This window comes from Lolium rigidum, chromosome 4 (genome assembly GCF_022539505.1).
Source record: "Lolium rigidum isolate FL_2022 chromosome 4, APGP_CSIRO_Lrig_0.1, whole genome shotgun sequence".
Lineage (NCBI taxonomy): Eukaryota > Viridiplantae > Streptophyta > Magnoliopsida > Poales > Poaceae > Lolium > Lolium rigidum.
The window spans coordinates 65,755,070-65,776,169 of NC_061511.1; the positions used below are offsets into that span (position 1 = coordinate 65,755,070).

Genomic DNA, 21,100 nt, shown 5'->3' on the forward strand with positions numbered 1-21,100 from the left:
TCCAGGGAGCCTCTGAAAAAATCGCAAGACAATGGATAAAAAGCAACTGCCACCAATTGATAGACCAAATGATCAGACTTTGGCGATATTATCAGCACTCACTGGCGTAGGCCAAGTTAGTTCTTCATCTTTAGTTTCTTCCATGCGCGTGACTTTGGAATTTGAACGCACAGTAACACTTGCATGCAGCTGTACCAGAAGAACTACACTTCAAACCCCAGTTCTGACTGTAGTTATGCGAACATGATAGAAACACAATGATAACCTGTCTCTTAGTGCATCTTTGCCTACAAAACCTTCAACTCATATTAACTGAGTTCTTCAGTCATCATGACACGTTTCAAAATTACTCCTGTGCAAATTTAAAAGTAAATAAAGCACTAATACCAGCTGATACAAAAATCATCAAACTTTGCCTTAATAACAGCACTAGTAACAACAGGCAAAGTTCTCCAGTTTCAGTTTCTTCATTGTGCATGTTTTTGGAAGCAAAGTAAGAATATGCAGCATTCATGCATCAGTATCAGCAGAGCCACACTCCAAACCCCAAACAAAAAATGCATCACGGCAACGGTAAGATAAGCACCAAAAGTGAGGAGCCAGGGCAGGGCTGAACTGACATAGAAATTGACACCATATAATGATATAAGCAACATGAAGCTCCTGCATAGAGTGCGCAAAAGCATGCTAAATACCATATCCCTCAGATTATAATCTCAGGTAAAAGACTGGCCATAAACATAATTAAACAGTACATAACACCAACTAAGACTACAAACATAAGTAATTACATGATACGAGGCCCAAATAGTTAACCACAACTAGAGCAGGTGCGCAGCAATCATCCCTCAAAATTCATATGGATTAAATGTCTTCCTCATAAACTCTCACATCTGCCACACAACCTTATCATCTTAAGCTGAAATGTATCATCACATCCCTGCAGCAAATTCAGAGTATTCAGTGGTATCAGAAGAATTTACCAAAGAAGAGAATAATAAGAAAGTTTTGGGGTAGAAAACAAGCATGAGGTTATTTTTCTCTATGTAAAAGCAAAGGGTTTCTGTAAGGACATGTTGATGAAATTTGCAGGGGGGCATTTATTTAGCATATAGTAACAGACAGCTTACCATCTAATCAAGCACCTTGTTCAGTAGGGTTCAGGAAAGAAGGCGGCCACGCTATCGTGCAAGGATATATGAGATGGGATGGGCAATTCTCCTTGGGAGACACCCTGGTCATCTTCATGGTCTCGAGATCAATGGAGAAGAGGCATTCGCCATTGCGCAAGAACACAACACCGGCAACCACCCCGATGACATCCAGCCTGTTCTGGTAAAAGAATTCGGAACCAAGCATCTCGGCCATGGCCCTGTGGAACATGACAGACTTCTCCACCAGCGTCCAGGTCAGCCCGCCGTCGGCGCCATCCTTCGCACCGACCCAAACCTCAATGCAGAATCCGCGCATGGTGAGCAGGTAGAGCCCAGCTGCGCCGTCCTCCCCCTTCTCAATGACGTCGAAACTGATCTCCTTCAAGAAAGGCGGGAGCTCCAGCACGGCGAACTCCATGGTGTCCGTGTTGAGCGCCACCACGCGCTCCCCGCCCACTAGCTTCCAGTAGAGCGACCCGTTGGCTTGCATCGCCCGGGAGCCGGCGAGATCGGGCTGCACGTCGAGGCCAGCGACGGCGACTTGGACCCAGCGGAGGTCGGCGGAGGAGAGGAGGAAGGCGCGCAGCCCTGGAGCCCCGACGCGTCGGGAAATGCAGACCGCCTTGAACAGCGACGAGTCGCCGTCGTCGGCGACGAGGGCGTACCCTAGGCCGCGGATCGCGGGGAGCGGGACCCAGCGCCGGGTCAACGGATCGGCGACGGCGAGTGCCTTGGAAGCCCGGCTGAGCAGGAGGGCGCGGCCGTTGCGGCAGTCGAGGAGCTGCCACGGGCTGCCGGCGGCTTGGGGCCAGCCGCGGCGGGGGAGGAAGGAGAAGGCGAAGTCGGCGCCGTCGATGACGCGGCGCGTGGCGGCGTCGGGGTAGGCCGGGAGCAGGCGGGGAGCGGTGGCGCGGCGGCGGTCGGTGGGGCCGTGGAGGAGGCAGCCGAGGAGGAGCGGGCAGGTGGAGGGGTGGCGGCGGCGGAAGCGGCGGAGGAAGGCGGCGCTGCGGGCGGCGCGGAGGAAGGGCTTGCAGGCGAGCGCGGCGCGGAGGAGGTCGGTGGGGTTGGGGAGGAGGATGAAGACCTCCCGCAGGAGGTCGTCGCCGAGGACGGCGACGGTGGCGGCGGGCGGAGCCATGTGGCGCAACACGGACTGGGGCACTTGGACGGGCAAGGGGAAAGTGGAAAGGGATATTTCACCGCTCCTAATTTTCAGCTAGATGAAAACACAATTCGGTCTAAGTCAGATCCTTGTCCGTTCATTTCGTTTCTTTTCACCAATCTTGGCGCACGTTTCTCTTTTCTGGATTGTGTCCCGCGTCTGATCATTTGTACTCCACGTGTCTGGTTCATTCCGATTTTTTTAGCTGGTTCGGTTTTCTAGCGGGTTTTTTTGGGTTTTTGAATTTCAGCGTCCGTGCCCTTTTATCCTGAGGCATCTCACTTTCCTCATTTTCTTTTCCTTCGTTTTCTCTCACTGGGAGAGGGGAGAGGCCAAGGTCGCGGGGCGGCGGAGGCGGCGGGGCTTTTCTTCCACAGCGAGGTCGAGGTCACTCGGGGCGGCGGCGCTGCGGGGAGGTGGGGCTGCGGTGCGGCTCTGTTTCCTTCCACGGCGAGGCCGAAGTCACTCGGGCGTGGCAGGGCAGCGGGGCGGCGTTGCTGCGGGGAGGCGAGGCTTCCTTCCACGGCGGGGCGGTGGCTGGAGTTTTCGCCGCGGAGCAGGAGGCCGGAGTTGTTCGAGTCGAACTATGGGCTTGCGCGAAGGCAGAGGAGCTCCCGTCGTCCATGGCGAAGCTTCTAGCGAGTTGCCACTGTTTCGAGGAGGATGCGTTGCCGGCGAGATTGGTATGCTTCTCTCAATTTGTTGCTCTCCTGATTTTGTTTTGAGTTCATCTACACCCCTGCAACTCTCGTCCATGCGTAGATCTGTGGTGCTATGTTTGATGCAGTTCATTTAGGTGTTTATGGTGATCGATCCCTATGTTTAGGTGTTTACGGCCTGAGCGCCATTTAGTTCATTTGTTCTAGATTTTTGTCTAGTTTCTAGTATCATTACCACAACAGCCTGAGCTTCTAAAAATGCAGTTACTGACAACTTAAAATACTTAAAATATATTCTGAACTGTATTATAGTGTTCTTTGTTCTGAACAACCCTACTCTGCTTTTTGTCGAACTGATTTGTTTACCTAGTTTTTGGTTAATTTCAGTAGGCACCCTGTCTAATCTAGACAGTCTGCTCATATGTAGTTCAATTGATTGCAGGGTATGATACTGCAGGATTAGGTTATAATAGTAACATTTCATCTTGATTACTATTTGTTTCATCGTTCATGATATGAGTAAAGTTCTGAATTGGATGTCGAATTTTGCAAGCTGCAGATGGTATGAAATTGCTGCCACTGAAAACTTAAAAATATTCTGAATTTAATTATCTTGTTCTTTTGTTCTGAACAGCCGACCCTGCTGCATTGTCGAGCACTGATTGTTAAGCTTCAGTGCATAGGGTCTGTGGTGTATAGCTTTTTTGGTTAATTCATCCACTGTGTAATGTAGTTTCAGTATCATGTTTTGGTGATGCTGTTAGGCCTTGATAGGCGTCTTTTTTTGTGGTCTTGATTTGTGAAGTGCCACTGCTGATGTACAATACTGTAATGTACTACATTGTTTTTGTGTTCTCTCCATTTTGGTCTGATTTTAGTTAGTCATTCTTTCTCTTTGATATGAATAAAATAGGTTTTTGTGTTGTTTGCTTTTGTCTAGGATGATTTTGTTCACCAGCTTCATCCCTGAGTGTATCGGAGGTGTCGAAAGCAGGCAGCCGTGGATGGTCAAGCGGTTGGTGAACAGCAAGGCAGTCGCGGATGGTCAAGTGGTTAGTGAATAGCAACATGCACTTTATTTTCGACTAAAAGCTACGGCAAAGAAGTTACGTTTGTTTGTACTGTAGAGGCACTAACGAACAATAGCATGAGATTTAAATTCTAGTAATAGCTTTTTGTGCATGCTTGGACATTACTTGTGACGAAAAGAGTGTTCGTTTTAAGCGAAACACTGGAGTTTCATTTCCTTTTATTTCACTAATATTTTCTCGCTTTTTTATCTGGGATCCATATGTTTCTTGCATTTGCACCTTTTTGTTGTTTTCATTGCTTTTTTTTTTGCATTTTCCTTTTTTCGCTGGATTTGGTGGGGTAACTCCGCCTACGCCAAACAAAATTATAAGTTGGCTAGCCGGTTCCAAGCCGGGTAAAGGAGGAGGTTTCACCATTTTATGAGTTGTCTCTCATTCTGTCATTCATTTTCAATGTCCCTTATTTTCCTCTCTCATTTTCCATCTTTCATTCTCTCAGTTTTGCTCATTTTTATTAATTATTTCTAGCTCTGTATTTCTTCATTTGCTATCATTTTTTAGATCAGTCTTAAATTATTCTCTGTCACTCATTTCTTGATCCTTCAGTTGTTAATTTTGACTGATTAACTGGCCTCACTTGTGGTATTTCTTAAAGAATTTCCTGCTGATCATGTAAACAAGTAGAAAGAAGAAACTGTTCTAACTACTAGTTAGTACACATATGATACCTCTGAACTAAGAAAATATACTTAAGCAATTTGTGTGTTTTCTTGTCTTGATTCAGTGCAGTTTCATGTTCATTTAAAAAATTAGAGAGAGGGGTTCAGTTAACATCAAGTTTGGTTTGTAAGTCTCGACAAGAGAGAGGAGTACACTTGAGAGCTTCAGTTTTAGACTGCACTCAAGGGGAGTCTTGCTCTGCAGTTGTAACCTGACAAAAGTAGATGGTCTTTAAAAAGTCTATGCTGAGCCATAAATAGTGTGAGGCTATTACTTTACTTGACACATGCAAACTGGAAAATTAGTTTTCAGTTTCAGGTTTTAGCATGACTGCCGTAGCTAAATTCGAGAGCGTCGAGACACTGATGAAATCAAGTTAACAAATTACTTAAGTAGTTCAGTTTCAGTTTCAGTTTCAGGTTTCAGGTTTTAGCATGACCGAGCGTCGAGGCTTATTTCTAGCTCTGTATTTCTTCATTTGCTATCATTTTTTAGATCAGTCTTAAATTATTTAGCTCAGTCTTAGACATATTGCATTCCGCGACGCTCGGTCTTTTCTTCAGTTTATCTCTGTCTCAGATTTCATCAGTGTCTCTACTTGAGCTCTCAGTGTGTCTCAGTTACCCTCATTTTTCAGTTCTCAGACTGTAACCCTGTTACTTCAGTTTGCTTAATTTTCAGTCATTCCTTCTTAAGTCTTCAGTTTGTTCACTATTTCTTAAGTTTTCGTAAGTCTGGTTTCATCAGTGTCTCTGTCTTGAGTTAAATCTCAGTTTTTACCTCCGTCTCTCATTCTCCCTCACTCATTTCTTGATTCTTCAGTTTTGTTTTTTTCTTCATTTCCCCAATTTATCTCAGTTTTTACCTCCGTCTCTTATTCTCCGTCACTCATTTCTTGATTCTTCAGTTGTTAATTTTGACTGATTAACTGGCCTCACTTGTGGTATTTCTTAAAGAATTTCCTGCTGATCATGTAAACAAGTAGAAAGAAGAAACTGTTCTAACTACTAGTTAGTACACATATGATACCTCTGAACTAAGAAAATATACTTAAGCAATTTGTGTGTTTTCTTGTCTTGATTCAGTGCAGTTTCATGTTCATTTAAAAAATTAGAGAGAGGGGTTCAGTTAACGTCAAGTTTGGTTTGTAAGTCTCGGCAAGAGAGAGGAGTACACTTGAGAGCTTCAGTTTTAGACTGCACTCAAGGGGAGTCTTGCTCTGCAGTTGTAACCTGACAAAAGTAGATGGTCTTTAAAAAGTCTATGCTGAGCCATAAATAGTGTGAGGCTATTACTTTACTTGACACATGCAAACTGGAAAATTAGTTTTCAGTTTCAGGTTTTAGCATGACTGCCGTAGCTAAATTCGAGTTTCCAGTGCCTAGTTTAATGACTGCAGTAGCTAGAAAGAGTCACAAAAACCGATCGGTGGCAGCGGCATAGTAAGGCTGGTGACGTAATATCATCTTGCGTAGTTTTAGCTCATAGCTTCCTGGTGACAGGTGACATAGCCTTTTTTGAATACTTTGTAAAATACTGGACGTACATCTAAGACTAAACATGCTTAGTGTAGTGATGTTGCCGTACACAGTAGGTTTTGGTGGTTTTCACTACTTCCTAATAACATCAAGCGTTTACTTTGCAGATCCAACATAATTTTGGGGGAGATGTACAAGCTTGACCTAGAAAACGAGAGAAAAGAGGATCCGGGAAGCAGTAGGGGTGAGGTGGAGAAGTGAAGTACATGTCCTGAGAGTGTATGATGTACAGAGGGTTGCCTAGATTCATCTGCACACTCCATTGAGCCGTAGTTCTCATTCCCGTCCATCTTGGATGTGGATCGGTCTTGTTTCTTGCCGGATCTCTTTTGTTCCCTCCTCTTTTTTCTGATTTCCTGTGTGGTGCCCGTCGTTTGCTGGAGACAGGATGCACCTGGTAGAACAGGCCAACGGAAATAGAAGGCCCAGTTTTCTGTTTAATGTACAAGGTCCTGACCCAGATCACTGTTTCCTGTGGGTCCACATTTTTTGTCTAGTTTTTATGCACCAGAGCCCAGTTCAAAAAAAGGCTCATGTATAAATAAGGGGCTGATGCAAAAAAAGCCAGGAAAAACCGGACTGATTTTTTGGCAAATGATTCATGCCGAAGGGAATGAGGCCGATGTGGCCGAACGGATGAATGAGTACTACTGAGAGAAATCTGACTTGAAGTGAATTGCATTTTCATCTAGGTGATGGTTAGACACTCCCGGATATTTTCCTTCCCCACTCCGGCTGCGGTAGTTTCGGCTTCACAATCGTGCAGTATAATAACCGTTCAAGTTTAATTACAGCTTTGCTTGTGCTTGGGGTTTTGCATTAACTAATACGGAGTACTAGGAAGCATTGGCGCGGCGTGCCGCCGCGCCCGTGGTGTTATCTTTTTGGTATGGAAGCATTGGCATGGTAAAAATTAATAGAACTAATGCATACAAATTTGTAGAATAAAGGCAGATGGCAAATAACCTTGTTCCAAGATTCGTCTAATGCAGTATAACAATTTTGATAACTTAAATGCCATCAGGCTTTATAATTAGTACTATTAGTGATCTAATCTTCGATCCAATCTTTATTGCATCAAGATGAGGGAATGAACTAAAAGACAGAAATTTTAATAGATTCGCAATAGAACAGAGTGGACCACAGAGTGGACCGGAAATAGCCAATTAGATAAGAGCAAAATTAACAAAACAGAGACTGTTTCTTCAGAACGGGCATACTACAATTCAACATAATGTAGCAGCTTACAATATAGTTCATAGAAAGGGTCTCTAACAAAAATAAAATACTACACTGATATACAACATAGAGGTTGTAGGTACTATAGAATGGTCAAGTCCGTCAGTCGCAATGGCAACATCTTGATCTGGAGCACAGATGTGATAACTTCGCCAAGGTCCTACTTGCTGTAATCTGCAATTAGCTCGTGCGATTTCATTGATCCAGAGTGACCCAGTATGTATCCAATCAGTGGAGCTGAATTTAAGTTGCAGGGTAAAGCAGTTAGTTCAAGCTGTGTCTTTGTCATGACCACACAAACAACTGACGGCCATTGGATATGCTACCATTGAAATAAATAATATCTTGTACCGCAACATGAAAGGATAATTCTGCTCAATATAAACCAAGAATGCATAGTCATTCAGCAGATGAACTCATATACGAACATGTATATTTTGACTTAATAAATTCACGAACATGTCCCAAGTCTGCTAAATACTAACGGTTCGTTTGGATGTTTGCTTTCACGCTTGGCATTAGACATTGGCATCCCGCAGGCCCGAATATCCCGAAATCACAGTGTTTGGATGGCCTAGGTATTCATGTGATGCATTCGGGCTGAATATTGAGGTTCCCAGAGTTGGCCTACGGAGCCCACTCCCGAATACAGAGGCCAGGACCTAAACATTGCTAGGCATTCGCTCCTCTCATCTCCCCCCGTCACCCGTCAGACGTCAGTCCTTCATCTAGTCCCCAACCCCGCTCGACAGGAGTTGACTCGCGCCTGAGCTAAGGATCGTCGCCGGCGGCACGGGTACCACTGCCGCCCATCCCGCCCTCCTCCTCCGGCAAGAGCACGCCGTATTCCTGCCTCACCGCGCTTCCCCCCCCCCCCCCTCGACTTTCCCTCTCCTCCAGCTCCACCCTCTCATCGTTGTCCTCTGTCTACACCTATGTCTACACCTACAGGACCACTCCACCGACCTCCGGCATCGGGTGCTCCTCCACCCGAGCTCCGGCGGCCCGCACAGGTGCGTTTCCGTAGCCCGCCACCCCTCACTCTTCCCATAGCTCGGGCGGGCGGCCTCCTCCCCTCTCCCCTGTGTGCAGCACACGCGGGCGAGTTGAAGAAGACGACCGCAACCTACACCCCGATGGCCCGATCTATCCATGTCACAGATAGGGCTGCAAGTTTGTTGACTGAAACCTTGTAATACAGGATATGAGTAATCCTAGTCGAATCACGTATCCTCTCCGACACCTGTAACCTGATCTAAAATTGATATGAATATACTTTGGATGTGGGTGTGATGTTGCTTGCGAGAGTGATATGAATTTGTTTTGTAAAATGAACTTGTCAAAATGCTCGCAGAGTGTGTATGTTGTTGTTTGTGGAACTGCTATGTATAATGAGTTGTAAAATTGTGTTTGTAATAAATAGTATAATGATCAAAGTCTAGTACAAGTGCAATACCTCACTTTGACCATCCAAACAACATTTGGTATTCAACTTCAATATCATGTCTAGATTCTCAATATCTACACATCCAAACAAAAATATTGGCATTCGGTCTCAATATCAATATCTTGTGTATTGGACATTCAACTCAATACAATGCCAAACCTCCCAATGCAAACATCCAAACGAAGCGTTAGGATTTGGGATGCAGAACCACTGCCGTAGAGTACCTTTGGATAACATCATTGTCAAGTAAAGCTGGCGAAATATATGAATTAACAGGTTGTACTTCAAAATGTAGTAGATACAGTAGGTGCACTGTCATATCGATACCTTTTTGTTATTCCATGAAGATACTGTGCCTTCTCCACGATAACAGTATACTTGTTCAAAAAAAAAAAAAAGAGATGTTGCCGCACCTGCTGAACCAAAAGTGTGGATTATCTGGTATAGTAGTGCATGTAAAAGGAATATAACGTACCGTCGTATCATGTAACAATAGCGTTAAACCTGAACTGGCTGAGAGTATAGTTTTTAAGTTTACAGCAGAACTTGGTACAAAATTGGCAAAAGCCGTGAACTATAATTCTGCACTAAGACTCCTGGGAATTGCTTTTGGTTTTGTCGTTGTTTTACTCTCTAAAAAAGTACCAGATTCATTGAGCGCTGGTATTTTGAGCCCTTCCCTTGATGTTACCCTTGATATCACAACATAGAACTGACAATGCGAGAACACCGGCTTTGGCAAGTAGACCCGGCCTTCTTAAGTGTCTGACCTTGGCTCTTGTTGATAGGCATAGCATAGCCTATCTGGATACTGGTGGCGCTGCAATGTGAAAGGCCGTTTGGTGGCTGGCGCGTGCAAAACAATTCTTGGTATGCACACGCGCTCAACAATGTTGGTCCCCGTTAGTCTTGGCTTCCAGAACCCATTCACCAAGCCGTGTGACCATTAAACGGGTACTATTACAGAGTCCAATGGCCTGGTTGATATTTCCTAGTAGCATTATTGGAGCCCCTACATTCAACGAAATCCTATGCTGCGGAAAGCTTGGAGGGTCGACCTTACGCAGAAATCCGGGAGGATGCAGCAGGTCTACATCAGCCGCATGGTCTAGAGTTTTAGAAATAGTATCACAGCTCTCGAACACTATCTCCTCCCCAGGCACCCTAGAGAAAACATCCTCGTTGATAGAGTCAGCAATTTATTTGTAGGACACAGTATGGCGCCCTCTGCCAAAATATAAGCTGCATCAGAATATATTTCAGCAAATGAGTCGAATCTGGTAGCAATGCTGATATGCTCGGTTTCTTACAGCCTTGCAAGCAATATTTTTTGGGCTTTTTAGTTGATGTATTAGTTTTTCATGCCCTACTCTTTTCTATCTTCAAAGGGTTGCGAAGATGATGCTTGTCATAAGATGATACATAAATTAAGTTCAGTCCAAATAGCACTATCTAGTGATTATTTTCAGCAAAAAATGAACTGGAAAAATGATAACAAAAAGTAGGGAATTTCTGCTCACCTCAATTAATTACCTCACTCTGGGAAGTTCAGGCCTACATCAAGAGGAAAAAATCACCATATCATTTAAATCCTCAAGACCAGCATCACCCCCGCTAAACCTCTAAATTCATGTTATAAACGTAGTCCAACAGAAAGGAAGGGTTAGCTCATGGTATGCTTTGCATTAACATTTATAAGGTATGGTACACTGCTGAGATATGATAATCCCAGTTATTATGTTTACTGTCATACCATCAGTATGTGCAAACAGAAGAAAGAATGCACAAGCCTAACCAACCAACACTTGTACCACCTAATCAACTAACACTTGTATTGACAGGAAGTGTCCCAACAATAAATTTACCATATAGAAACCACATAACTCAGAACCTAACACAGAATTGCAAGCCTTGGTCTGTACTTGCTGCCAAAAGATTCTATGGAGGAATGAAAGGCAACGATATTTGTAACATAGAGGAGATATCAGCAGAGGACCCTAGAAAAATCGTTTCAAGTCTAAGAAACACAACAACAAACATGTGAAGGGCAGTAGTACCATACGCACAAGAATTTTCTGCTTCCATTCGACATGTGTGTGTGTGAGAGAGAGAGCTTTAACCTGTTTTCTTCTTCTTGAACCGGCCACGGCCGTTTTCCTCCGCCGCCGGCCCCTGCCTGTTCCGCCCCGACATGGCTGCTGCCGGCCCCTGACTGCTCCGCCCCGACGTGGCCGCCGCCGGCCCTCGAGTACTCCGCCCAAGGTCGCCGTCCTAGGCCCGCGCCTGCTCTGCCCTAAGGGCGCCGTCGCTGGCACGCGCCTGCCCCGCCACGCGGTCGCCGCCGCCAGCCCACGCCTGCCCCGCCACGCGGTCGCCGCCGGCACGCGTGTGGCCGCACGCCCCTGAGGTGGTCGTCCCCTGCCCGCTCTTGCTCCGCCCCACGGTCGCCGTCACCAGCACGCACGTCGCCGCCTAGACCGTCGTCTGCTTCATCGCTGGAGAGGGGCGTGGTTTTGGATTTGTCCATTGGGAGAGAAAAAGACCAGAAACTGTATACGTGGTGTTCCTAAGCACTCAGACGTGGGAGAGAGGGGCACGTGGAAAGTGGAAATTGATCTGCACACCGCTTTTGATCGCACGAGGCTTGCAACCGGTAGCCGGTTACTTTGCCGGTTACTTCGTCGGTAAAAAAAAAAGATTGACGAAAATTAACCAGTTCATCTTGAAGACGTGTGGGGTGCTGATTGGAGCTGTGAAGGAGAAAATAGCTCATGAACAGTACCGGAAGTAAGTAGGGAGCGTGAATCTGATCAACTTTTATATAGGTAAGTATATCGGAAACTTCTTTTGAATACAAATTCAATACATAATTTTATGGTATATATCTTATATTTTATTGACTAAATTTATTGTTAAAGTTTTTTGAAATACATAATACCCACGTGAATCAGTATGGAGGTAGTACCCAAGAATTTAACCCGGAATCGCGGAATTCATTTGGTAATTTCAGTGATATGATGTTTGGCTGCCATGGAATTGTAGCATTGTCTGGAAATCTACCTGTCCTGAAACTCTGGTCGCCCCGAACAGCTCATCACTCTCCTTAAACTTTGGAACTTGTATTTTTATCTTGATGCATCTATGTTTTATGGACTTGGACAGACTTAGAACGCAATGTGAATATGTGATATGATGAGATAGAATGCAATAGAATATTTTGGACCATATTTTGGATGACAAATATATGTTTAGTATATGATGAATGTGTGCTCTAAGTTCAAAAAAGTTATGAAAAAGGCTCACATGTAAGCCAACAAGGAAGCAGAAAAACAAAGGAGAGCAGTCGCACCGAGACGCTCTACAACAAACTTATCACCCATGTCCAACTGCAGGATCTTAGCGGGTGGCTTCGAAGGCCTGCTCACCCGGATGACTGTGTATGTAGCCAACAGGATGGGAAGACAAGAGGGCAGTGCAGTAAAAAGAACTCACAACGAGAGAGAGAGAGAGAGATATGAAGTGGTCAGGCGTACCGATACGTTCTCTCTCCCCTCCATATAGCTTGGAACGTGTAAGTGTCTGACCAATTGAACCGACACATGGAGGAGGAAGACTATGGAAGGTGGAAACTAGGTATGAAACTAGTTTTGAACTCCACTAACGCGATGCACATGCATGTCGATGCAGGCAGTGGAGTAGGAGGAGTGCGTGTGAACTCCTTCTCTTGTCACTCACTTAGCGAGATTCGAAGAGCTCACAATATATCTCACATGTTGTTCCGACGCACTCATGCAGTGGCTTTTTGGCAGTCCATGCAGGAGGTGTGGTCTATACCTGACAGTAAGCAGCTCCAGGGTCCCCGGGAGTGTTGGCTGGAGGAGCTGTTGTTGCCATTGTCGAAGGAGGTGCTTGATAGAACTCTGATGACTATTTGGAGAATCTGGTTTGTGCGAAATGAAATTACACACAACAAACCGATGCCAGCGATTGAAGGATCTGGAAGATTTCTGTGTAGCTATATGTCTTCCCTAGCCAATTCCATGAGGCCTTGTTTACTTCTCAGGTTTTTTTTGGGTCTGGGAGGGGAAATTACCGGCCCACGAGTAAATCCCGAAAGTTCCCGAGCGGCCCGTTTACTTCTCATGTATTTTTAGTAATTTACCGGCCCATCCCAGAACTTCCCGATCCGGTAAGCGTCATCCTCGCGTATCCTCACACACGAGGCTACCCCCGTGTTTCTGTTCGTGGAAAAGGGAAGAGAGACGCGACGGGCGACGGGCGACGGCGGCGACAGAGCCGACGACGGCGGGGAAAGGAGACGGCGGCGGGCAAATCAAGACGGCGCCGACGAGATCCTCCTCCGGCGACTGGTCCCCGGTGAGTCCTCGCGCCTCCTCCCCTTTTCCCCTCCTCCCTAGCTAGGGTTTCTTGGGGTCGCTGCCGTCCGCGACGGAGCTTCCGGTCGGAGGTTGCGTGGATGACGCGCGCGACGCGAGGGAAGGGAGCAACAGCGACCGGTGCCGCGCCCATGTTCTTCTGATTTGTGCTAGTCTGTAGCATCTACGAGTAGTGCTTTTCCGGATTTGATGCGTGGACGACGCGCGCGGCGCGAGGGCGGCCGGTGCCGCGCCCGTGCTCTTCTGATTTGTGCTAGTCTGTAGCATCTACGTAGTGCTTTTTCTGATTTGATGTTGAGACGTAGTGCTTTTTCTTGTCAAATTTCCTTTGGTGCCAAGGACACATCTCGTGATGAAATCTTTCTAATTTGATGGTGAGACGTAGTGCTTTTTCTTCATTAAAGAATTCAAGATGCGATGTTAGTAAATTTTCCTATTTGTTGAACACATCAGGTACAAAGCACATCGCTTCTAGAATTACTATCTGTAGACGATTTCAGAGTTTTATATTTTACGAACCAGCAGAGCTTAAACCTATGCTTGTGTTGAGATAATTTGCAAACGTTTTTGTATTCAGGAAACAAAGTATCTTTACACTTGGCAGATTCTTTTCACTCTTGCTTGTTGAATGATAATAATATAGGCGTAGGAGCTGCTTGTATAGCTTCTACTACTTTTACTTATCTGTGCAACCACCGGATGATGTTCTGTTGGCTATTAGGAAAAGCATGGTGTAGTTGCTAAGCTAAATTTAAGCATGGTGTAGTTGCTGACAGTAATAGTTTGGTTTAATGTTGACATTGTAGTTTCGGGAGGACCAGAAATTATCAATTTGATTAGTTTGTGTAATGTATGGATTTTCACAGTATTAGCCTCTACATGTTCCGGTTGATGCGTGTGTGCACAGGGTGCACAGGGTACTAGCTTATGTGTCCTAGTCAGATAGGAAATATACTTGTATGCCATGTTGATTAAGTAGCTTCTTCTTTTTTTGGTAGATACCTGCCCCTTGGTCTATTGTTGGATTGGATCAACCACCTCCATCTTGGGAAGTTGTGAGAACTCCTGCTTATATCTAGTTTTCTGAAACAGCAGGAGCTATTATTCTTGAAAGATGGTGTTGGCACATTTCAACAACAATGGCGCGCAAGATTCTGTAGTCCTGTGTTGTCATGTATCTTCAGTTAGCATTTATCTAGTTTTCTGAAACCGCAGGAGCTATTATTCTTGAAAGATGGTGTCGGCGCATTTCAACAACAATGGCGCACAAGATTCTATAGTCATGTGTTGTCATGTATCTTCAGTTAGCATTTATCGAAAATTCACTATCTTGGATATTACTTCTTGCAGTCATTTACCATAATATGTATAACTGAGTGTTGCTGGAGCCGTCAAATTTAGAAGTATGTGGTATGACTGATTATTGTCGTTTTTGGTACTGAGCAGATGGTGCATTCTTTTTTCTATAGTATGAGATGTTGTTTGGTGCCTTTTTTTAGGCAAAGGGTTGTGGTTGCTGGCTTGTGGCTTGTGCAGCATGCACGAATGCATGCTGTCGATTTTTTTTTCCTTCGAAGCCAATGTTCTGAAAATGATCGGTCAGCTAACTGTTAACCATCGGCTCCAGTTCAGACAAAAAATGAGTTTTTAATTTAGTGGTTGTCCATTATCATGTTGTGTGGTGCAAAGATTGCGTTTTTAGTTATCCCATCTCATACCTCTAATATCCCCTCTCATCCCCAAAATAAAGTAACTAGAGGCTGTGGGGAAGGGTGTGAGGAAATGTGGGGAAATGTGGGGAAATCTGGGGATTGGGTGAAAGGGGAGTTTTCACCAAATCCCCTCCCATCCCCTAACCCCTAGGGGATGAAAATACCCCAGGAGTAAACAAGGCCTGAAGCTGCCAATAGAGGATATTCTGAAAGGGAAACAGGGAGCAACCCGCCTGCCAGTACTAGTCCGTGGACGCGGCCACCTGAGGAAATGGTTAAACTGAACATGGACGGGTCGTTTATATTGCAGGATGGAACGACAAGTGTTGGAATCATTCTGAGAAGGCATGATGGCTCAATAATTCTATCATCCTGTAGAGTGCTGGTACGATGTTGTTCGGCATTGGAGGCCGAACTACGAGCATTGGTGGAGGGCGTTTCTCTGGCTAGTGAGTGGTGTCAAAAACCAATCCTAATTGAAACGGACAGTGATGAGATACTCCGGATGATAAGAAGCAAAGAGAGAGATTTATCTGAGTTAGGTAACCTCACTTCTGAAGCAAAATTACTACTGAACTCGGAGCAGATTGTTGGAATCTCCAAAATTCCACGTACCTAGAATTTTGCTAGTCATGAGTTAGCTAAGTATGGTAGAATGAATGACCGTACGTATGTATGGTTTGGGTCTGGGCCAGATTGCATTCTGGATGCCCTCCTAAGGGATTGTAATGATACCTATATTTAATTAATATAATCTATTTGCCCCCGCAAAAAAATATATATATATATATCACACAAGCTACCTCTCAGCTAGTAATATGGGACAAAACTTAGTTCACAAAGTCGCCACTGTAGATGAGCCTTGAGATTTCAGAAATTGTATATGCCATATGTCTGCAACCCATTTACATCCAAAATTATAAAGATTGAAACAATTTTGTGTGCGCATGTCCGTGCTAAACATGTTATTTCTAGTAAAAGAGTTTTGAGTGTATATTTTCTTTATTTTTCATTCTATGTGGGTACATGATAAAGTTTGTATAATAGATTCACTTTCAATTTTTTACTGTCCTGATTTCATGATTGCTAAATAAATATTGCGCAACTTTTAATGATTAAACTAAAATAAATAATATTTAATTGAAATGATCAATTCAGCTGATTTCATAAATCGTATATCAAGAAACCGAGTGAAGGATTAAGTTTTAAAATAATGCAAAGAGAATTGGAGATGAATTTTAAATGTACATGGCTATATCAATTTTACCAACTAAAAAAATATAACAAATTTACTTCATGACAAAGATGAGAAGGCCTTGTTGGCCTGATACCGTGACTTGGGAACCCAAAACTTTGATCCAGAATAAATTTAAGTCATTACAAAAGAAAAGAAGTATAAAATCTTCCGTGCAATTGAAGTTTTATGAAAAAGATGAGAAGAATCGGTTGGTTTCATGCAATTGCACTTTCACATTTTTGTTGTTGCTTGCAATTGCATATTTAACATGTAAATGCAATGATACTCTTGTTCGATGTAAATATAACTATTATTTATACAATTGCATGTAATTGATTCTTCTTATAGGAAATTACATTTAATTTATGGGGCAGAAAAGTGTAAAGAGGTGTGATGTCGTGATTGCTTTTTTTTGCGAAACACGGTATAGACATAGACGCTCACATATACGCACATACACTCACCCCTATAAACGCACACACTTACACCCTACCCGTATGAGCACCTCCGAGAGATTGTGTCCAAGAAACTTTATCCAACGGGTCTTAAGATTGACGAAGTCATCACAGCCATCTCATTTCCGACGAGAACGTCGTCTCTCACTGAAAAATATTCTATCCTTAATGAGACACCAAAGTATTAAATCTAAAGTTTAAACTATAGTGGGCTGGAGGTGTCACGGTCCTCCTAACCATCCAAACACAGGTTAGTTGTTGATGTCGTGATTGCTTTGCTCACTTGCTATTTGCTAGTTCTAGAGCATAAAAAAGAAAAGGTCTATAGCGCGTGCCCGGGCCTCACGAAATGGTAGACGATGTTGGGCCATTTCGTGTTTCCGCTTTCCGGTACCGAGCTTCCCAAGCACTTCCCCGCAGGCCCATGGTTGTCTCCGTAGCTCGTCTCCTCTCCGCCCTAACTCGCCGGCGTCACCTTCTCCCGCCGCCCCCATGCTCCCCCTAATCCGCCGCCTCACCGCCGTTCCTTCCCGCCTAGCCGCCCTCGCACTCCGGCAACCACCTCTCGGTCGAGCCGCAACGACGGCGTCCACGACACCCGCGGTATCCTCCTCCCATCTCGCGGCGGGTTCGCCGCCTGCAGAGGGTCCAGCAGCTGATCAGGGGTGCGAGTCGGAGCCCCTCGATCGCGACTGGGGCTCCACGCTGTCCCGAGCGGATCCGGCAGAGCTGACCGGGATTCTCCGGCGTCTGCACGACGAGCAGACCCGTTTGGGCTTGGCCGCCTACAATCTGCTGCTGAAGCGAGCGTGCGAGGCAGAGGACTTCGCGCTCTTCGCCAAGGTATTCAGATACCTTCTGCTCTCCAAAGCCGCCCCCGACTTGACCTCTTACATGCATGTCGCCAGGGCCATTGGGGACTTAGATGACCCTGAACCGATGCTCAGGTTTGTGAGAGAGGTATTGGAGATCACGCAGGGTAGGGATCCCACGGTGGTGAATCGGATTGTTTTCGCCGTGGGCAGATACGGACACATCGATAAAGGCTTGACCATATTCGAGGAGCTGAAGAAAGATAAGGAGTATTTGGATGTCGTCACGTTCAACACCATTTTGGACATGCTCGGGAAAGCTGGCCAGATTGACCCAATGCTCCGGGAGGTGAAGCTGATGGAGGAGCTCGGCATCTCTCCTGACATCGTGACATATAATACGGTCATAAACTGCCTGCGCAGTCTTGGAAGAATCGATCTGTGCAAAAGCTTTGCAACGGAGATGGTTGGGAGGGGCATCGATCCGGATTTGAGAACATATAGCGCGCTCATTGATGGTTTCGGCCGGGCGGGCCGTGTTACCGATGCCCTCGAAGCTTTTGAGCAGATGAAGAAGTCACACCGGCCTTCGGTTTATGTCTACCGTGCACTCATCAGTGACCTGAAAAAAGCTGGACGGTTTGAACTTGCACAAAAGCTCTCTGATGAGATGGATTCAACTGCTTCCAATCTGTTAGGCCCTCAAGATTTCAAGAAGAAGTTCAAGGGGAAAAAAGGCAGGTAAGAAGCAGATGAGTTACCTCTACCAGGCTTGTATGATTCCTATACATGTGCCAGGTGCTGGTACATACTTCCATACTCCCAATGGATATTGGATTACCGGTTAGCGTCTTCAGAAGATGCATCACAGGAAAGAAACACAGAACTACAAAGCTCAGATTGCAGTAGCGTTATGGTTGCAAAGGCACAACAATGATCACAGTGCTATGAATGAAATATCTTAACTCCATTGCTGATGTGTGTTCCAAGAGATGAAGGAACCCAATTCAGCAGCCACTGGTAAATCTTCCAGGACTCCATGACTCCTTCACATGCACCAAGTGCTGGTACACAGTTTACCAGGGACGCTGGTAGTGTTGGTTGACATCTTCACAGTATGTAGCCAAGAAGAAACAGAGAACCGCAAGGCTCATATTAATTACAACAGCATGATGGTTGTGAAGCCACAACAATGATCACAGTGGTAAATGTCATAACTGCAGGCCGTTGCTGAAGTGTGTTTGAAAAGATGCACAAGCCCAGGTCAGTAGCCACTGATGATTCCCGGTTGAGAAATATGTGATACACTGCTGGATCATCATGTGGATCATGGCCGTTTATTAAAAGGAGTGTTGTTTTGCTCTGAACATCTGGGTGTAGAATTTTGGCATTTTTCATTCATCTTCAATCCCCAGAAGAATAGTGGAAACTTGGGATCTGGTCTTCTGTAGACTTTTTTTGTAATCACTAGGTATAACAGTAACCAGATTACCATCTTCTCTTACAGAAGAATGAAAATTGTACTTATTTAAGTTGACTGTATCCAAATTTCCTTGGCTATTTGATCATCTTGACACTGTTGGGATGCCGGTGCTGATGTGTCTTGGTGTATCCATACTCTCTTAGCGACTAGTACTTCTGAAGAATTTAAGTATGTGCAACAGATGCCCCAATCAGCAATCTGTATCAAATAATCAGTGCTTGTGTGCAGAGATATAGGACCAACATTGACCACTAACCCCTGCAATTTGTGTGGGGCATGTCTTTGTCCCACTGAACCTCCGGCCCAGCAAAAACCTGCATCTCAAGTCTGAGATTATTGTCCTCAAGCATTGCTTTCAACTGGACTCGAGAATAATCCCAAACCAGAATATATGTCAGGGCAAGACAATTACTCCTCATATATATCACACAAATTACAACCATCAATAACAGAACACATGGGCAGATGATAGACTTAGGGCTTAGGGTTTTAGTGAGCCGTTGCTTCTTCACTTCCATAAAACCAACTAAAAAGATTAAAAAAATAGAGGCATATTCAAACTTCTTAGTTGAAATCATTGATCCTTGAACATCTAGCCTGGTAGGTTATCAATTGCAACTTCATACATAGTAAATGATACTGGTCTAGCTTTGAAAATAATAGTTTAGCGAATTTGAGAACCGCAGTGTGGTAAAAAACCCTAGAAATGGTATAGCTCATAAATAAAACTCCTATAAGTTCTGTATCTAGAATCAAATAGTCCTAAAGTTAAGTTAGTCGTGTTGATTTTTGTTTGACTAGTACTTCAGAATAAGGTTAGTTAGGAAGGGGTCTACCATTAGCAAACTTCAGATTTGACGTCACGTGTGTCTAGCTACAAGAAGAATCTATTTTTTAGTGGGAGTTATTCTATTTGACAACGAGATGTATATGATGATTTCGCGTGGTCACTCCAGTATCGATAGGAATTGTATGTGATAATATATGTCTCAAGCTCAACCCGGTAACTCATTTTGTTCCCTTAAATACGGCATTTCATCATCAGTTAGGAAAATTCTCTAACAAGGGGATTTCTAACGGCATTTCATCACCAGTAAGGCCATTTTTAACAAGGGGATGCATTTCATCTGCGCGTGTCTAAATGGGTCGTGGCAGATAAAATCGTGGCCCAACGTGGAAGCTCAAATCATTTTTTCTCCGTTGCGATGTTCGCGTGCACATCCTCCTTTGTCCTTCAAATATGGGACTGCTTTGCATGACCGTGGACAAAGCGCGAACACTGCGTGTGTCCTCCTTTGTCCTCCCCTAACGTGCCAGTTGGCCTCCCAAATCCAATCCACCCACCCCACTCAACTCCGAGAGACCTAGGGCGAGATGACAGACACATGACCCACCACATCCATCACCGCGGCTGAAGCACCTCCCGCCGTCGAGGCCCCTCCAGTAGGTGTCGCAGCGCCTCATGCCGCCACAACGACGACCAAGAAGCTGAAGGTCAAGCCGACGAGAGAGCGGAGGGCAAACGAGAGTAAAAAAGCAAGCGGACCAGAGGAAGGCCGCGATGATGCGAAGGCTCGAAGCCGCCCCGATGCACGAAGGAGGAAGGTGGAGCATCTACAAACCCTGCAGTTCAAGGCCAGCACAGATGCCCTCACGACCTTGGTCAAGCAGCAGGCCCTCTTGATGACAACCGGAACGCGGTTGCGCAAATTGCCATGACGGGAGCCGATGGTGCTTCGGCAGTGAGCTCTGGGTCGTTCATGACCATCCTGATGCCTCAAAAGATCTTCCGTGCCGTCATGCGTGTACGCGCCCGCCACCTTCAAGCACATCTGCACATGACGGCACGACTCACTTCTCCGACTCGCCAAGAACGGGCCACTCGAGATTACCAAAAAAATATCTAAACCACGCTACTAAAATAGGTGACCACCTTGGATGCAATGTGCGACCAAACAGTCAGCTGGATGCCGGCTTGTGTACTCCTATGTTCTTACACCTAAACTGATGAAATAGGACAAAAAGGTTCCCTATTTGGATGACCGTGCGTTTTA

The 21,100-nt window shown here is 45.1% G+C and overlaps 2 protein-coding genes across 2 annotated transcripts; one reads left to right on the plus strand and one right to left on the minus strand.

Annotated features, from left to right (window-relative positions):
* Positions 1-616: 616 nt before the first annotated feature.
* On the minus strand, positions 617-2,302 carry LOC124646592. The gene is made up of 2 exons (XM_047186694.1): positions 1,131-2,302; positions 617-940 (listed from the first exon to the last, which is right to left on the minus strand). Exon 1 carries the CDS (start codon positions 2,290-2,292, stop codon positions 1,138-1,140), a length of 1,155 nt encoding a protein of 384 aa, XP_047042650.1. The 5' UTR covers positions 2,293-2,302; the 3' UTR covers positions 617-940; positions 1,131-1,137.
* A 14,941-nt stretch (positions 2,303-17,243) lies between these two features.
* LOC124705847 (pentatricopeptide repeat-containing protein At1g11900-like) lies at positions 17,244-18,467 on the plus strand. Its single transcript, XM_047237541.1, has one exon. It carries the CDS (start codon positions 17,244-17,246, stop codon positions 18,306-18,308), a length of 1,065 nt encoding a protein of 354 aa, XP_047093497.1. The 3' UTR covers positions 18,309-18,467.
* Positions 18,468-21,100: the final 2,633 nt, after the last annotated feature.

Coding starts and splice junctions, on each gene's coding strand:
- LOC124705847 (XM_047237541.1), top strand. CDS start 17,244: ATGCTCCCCCTAATCCGCCGCCTCACCGCCGTTCCTTCCCGCCTAGCC.
- LOC124646592 (XM_047186694.1), bottom strand. CDS start 2,292: ATGGCTCCGCCCGCCGCCACCGTCGCCGTCCTCGGCGACGACCTCCTG.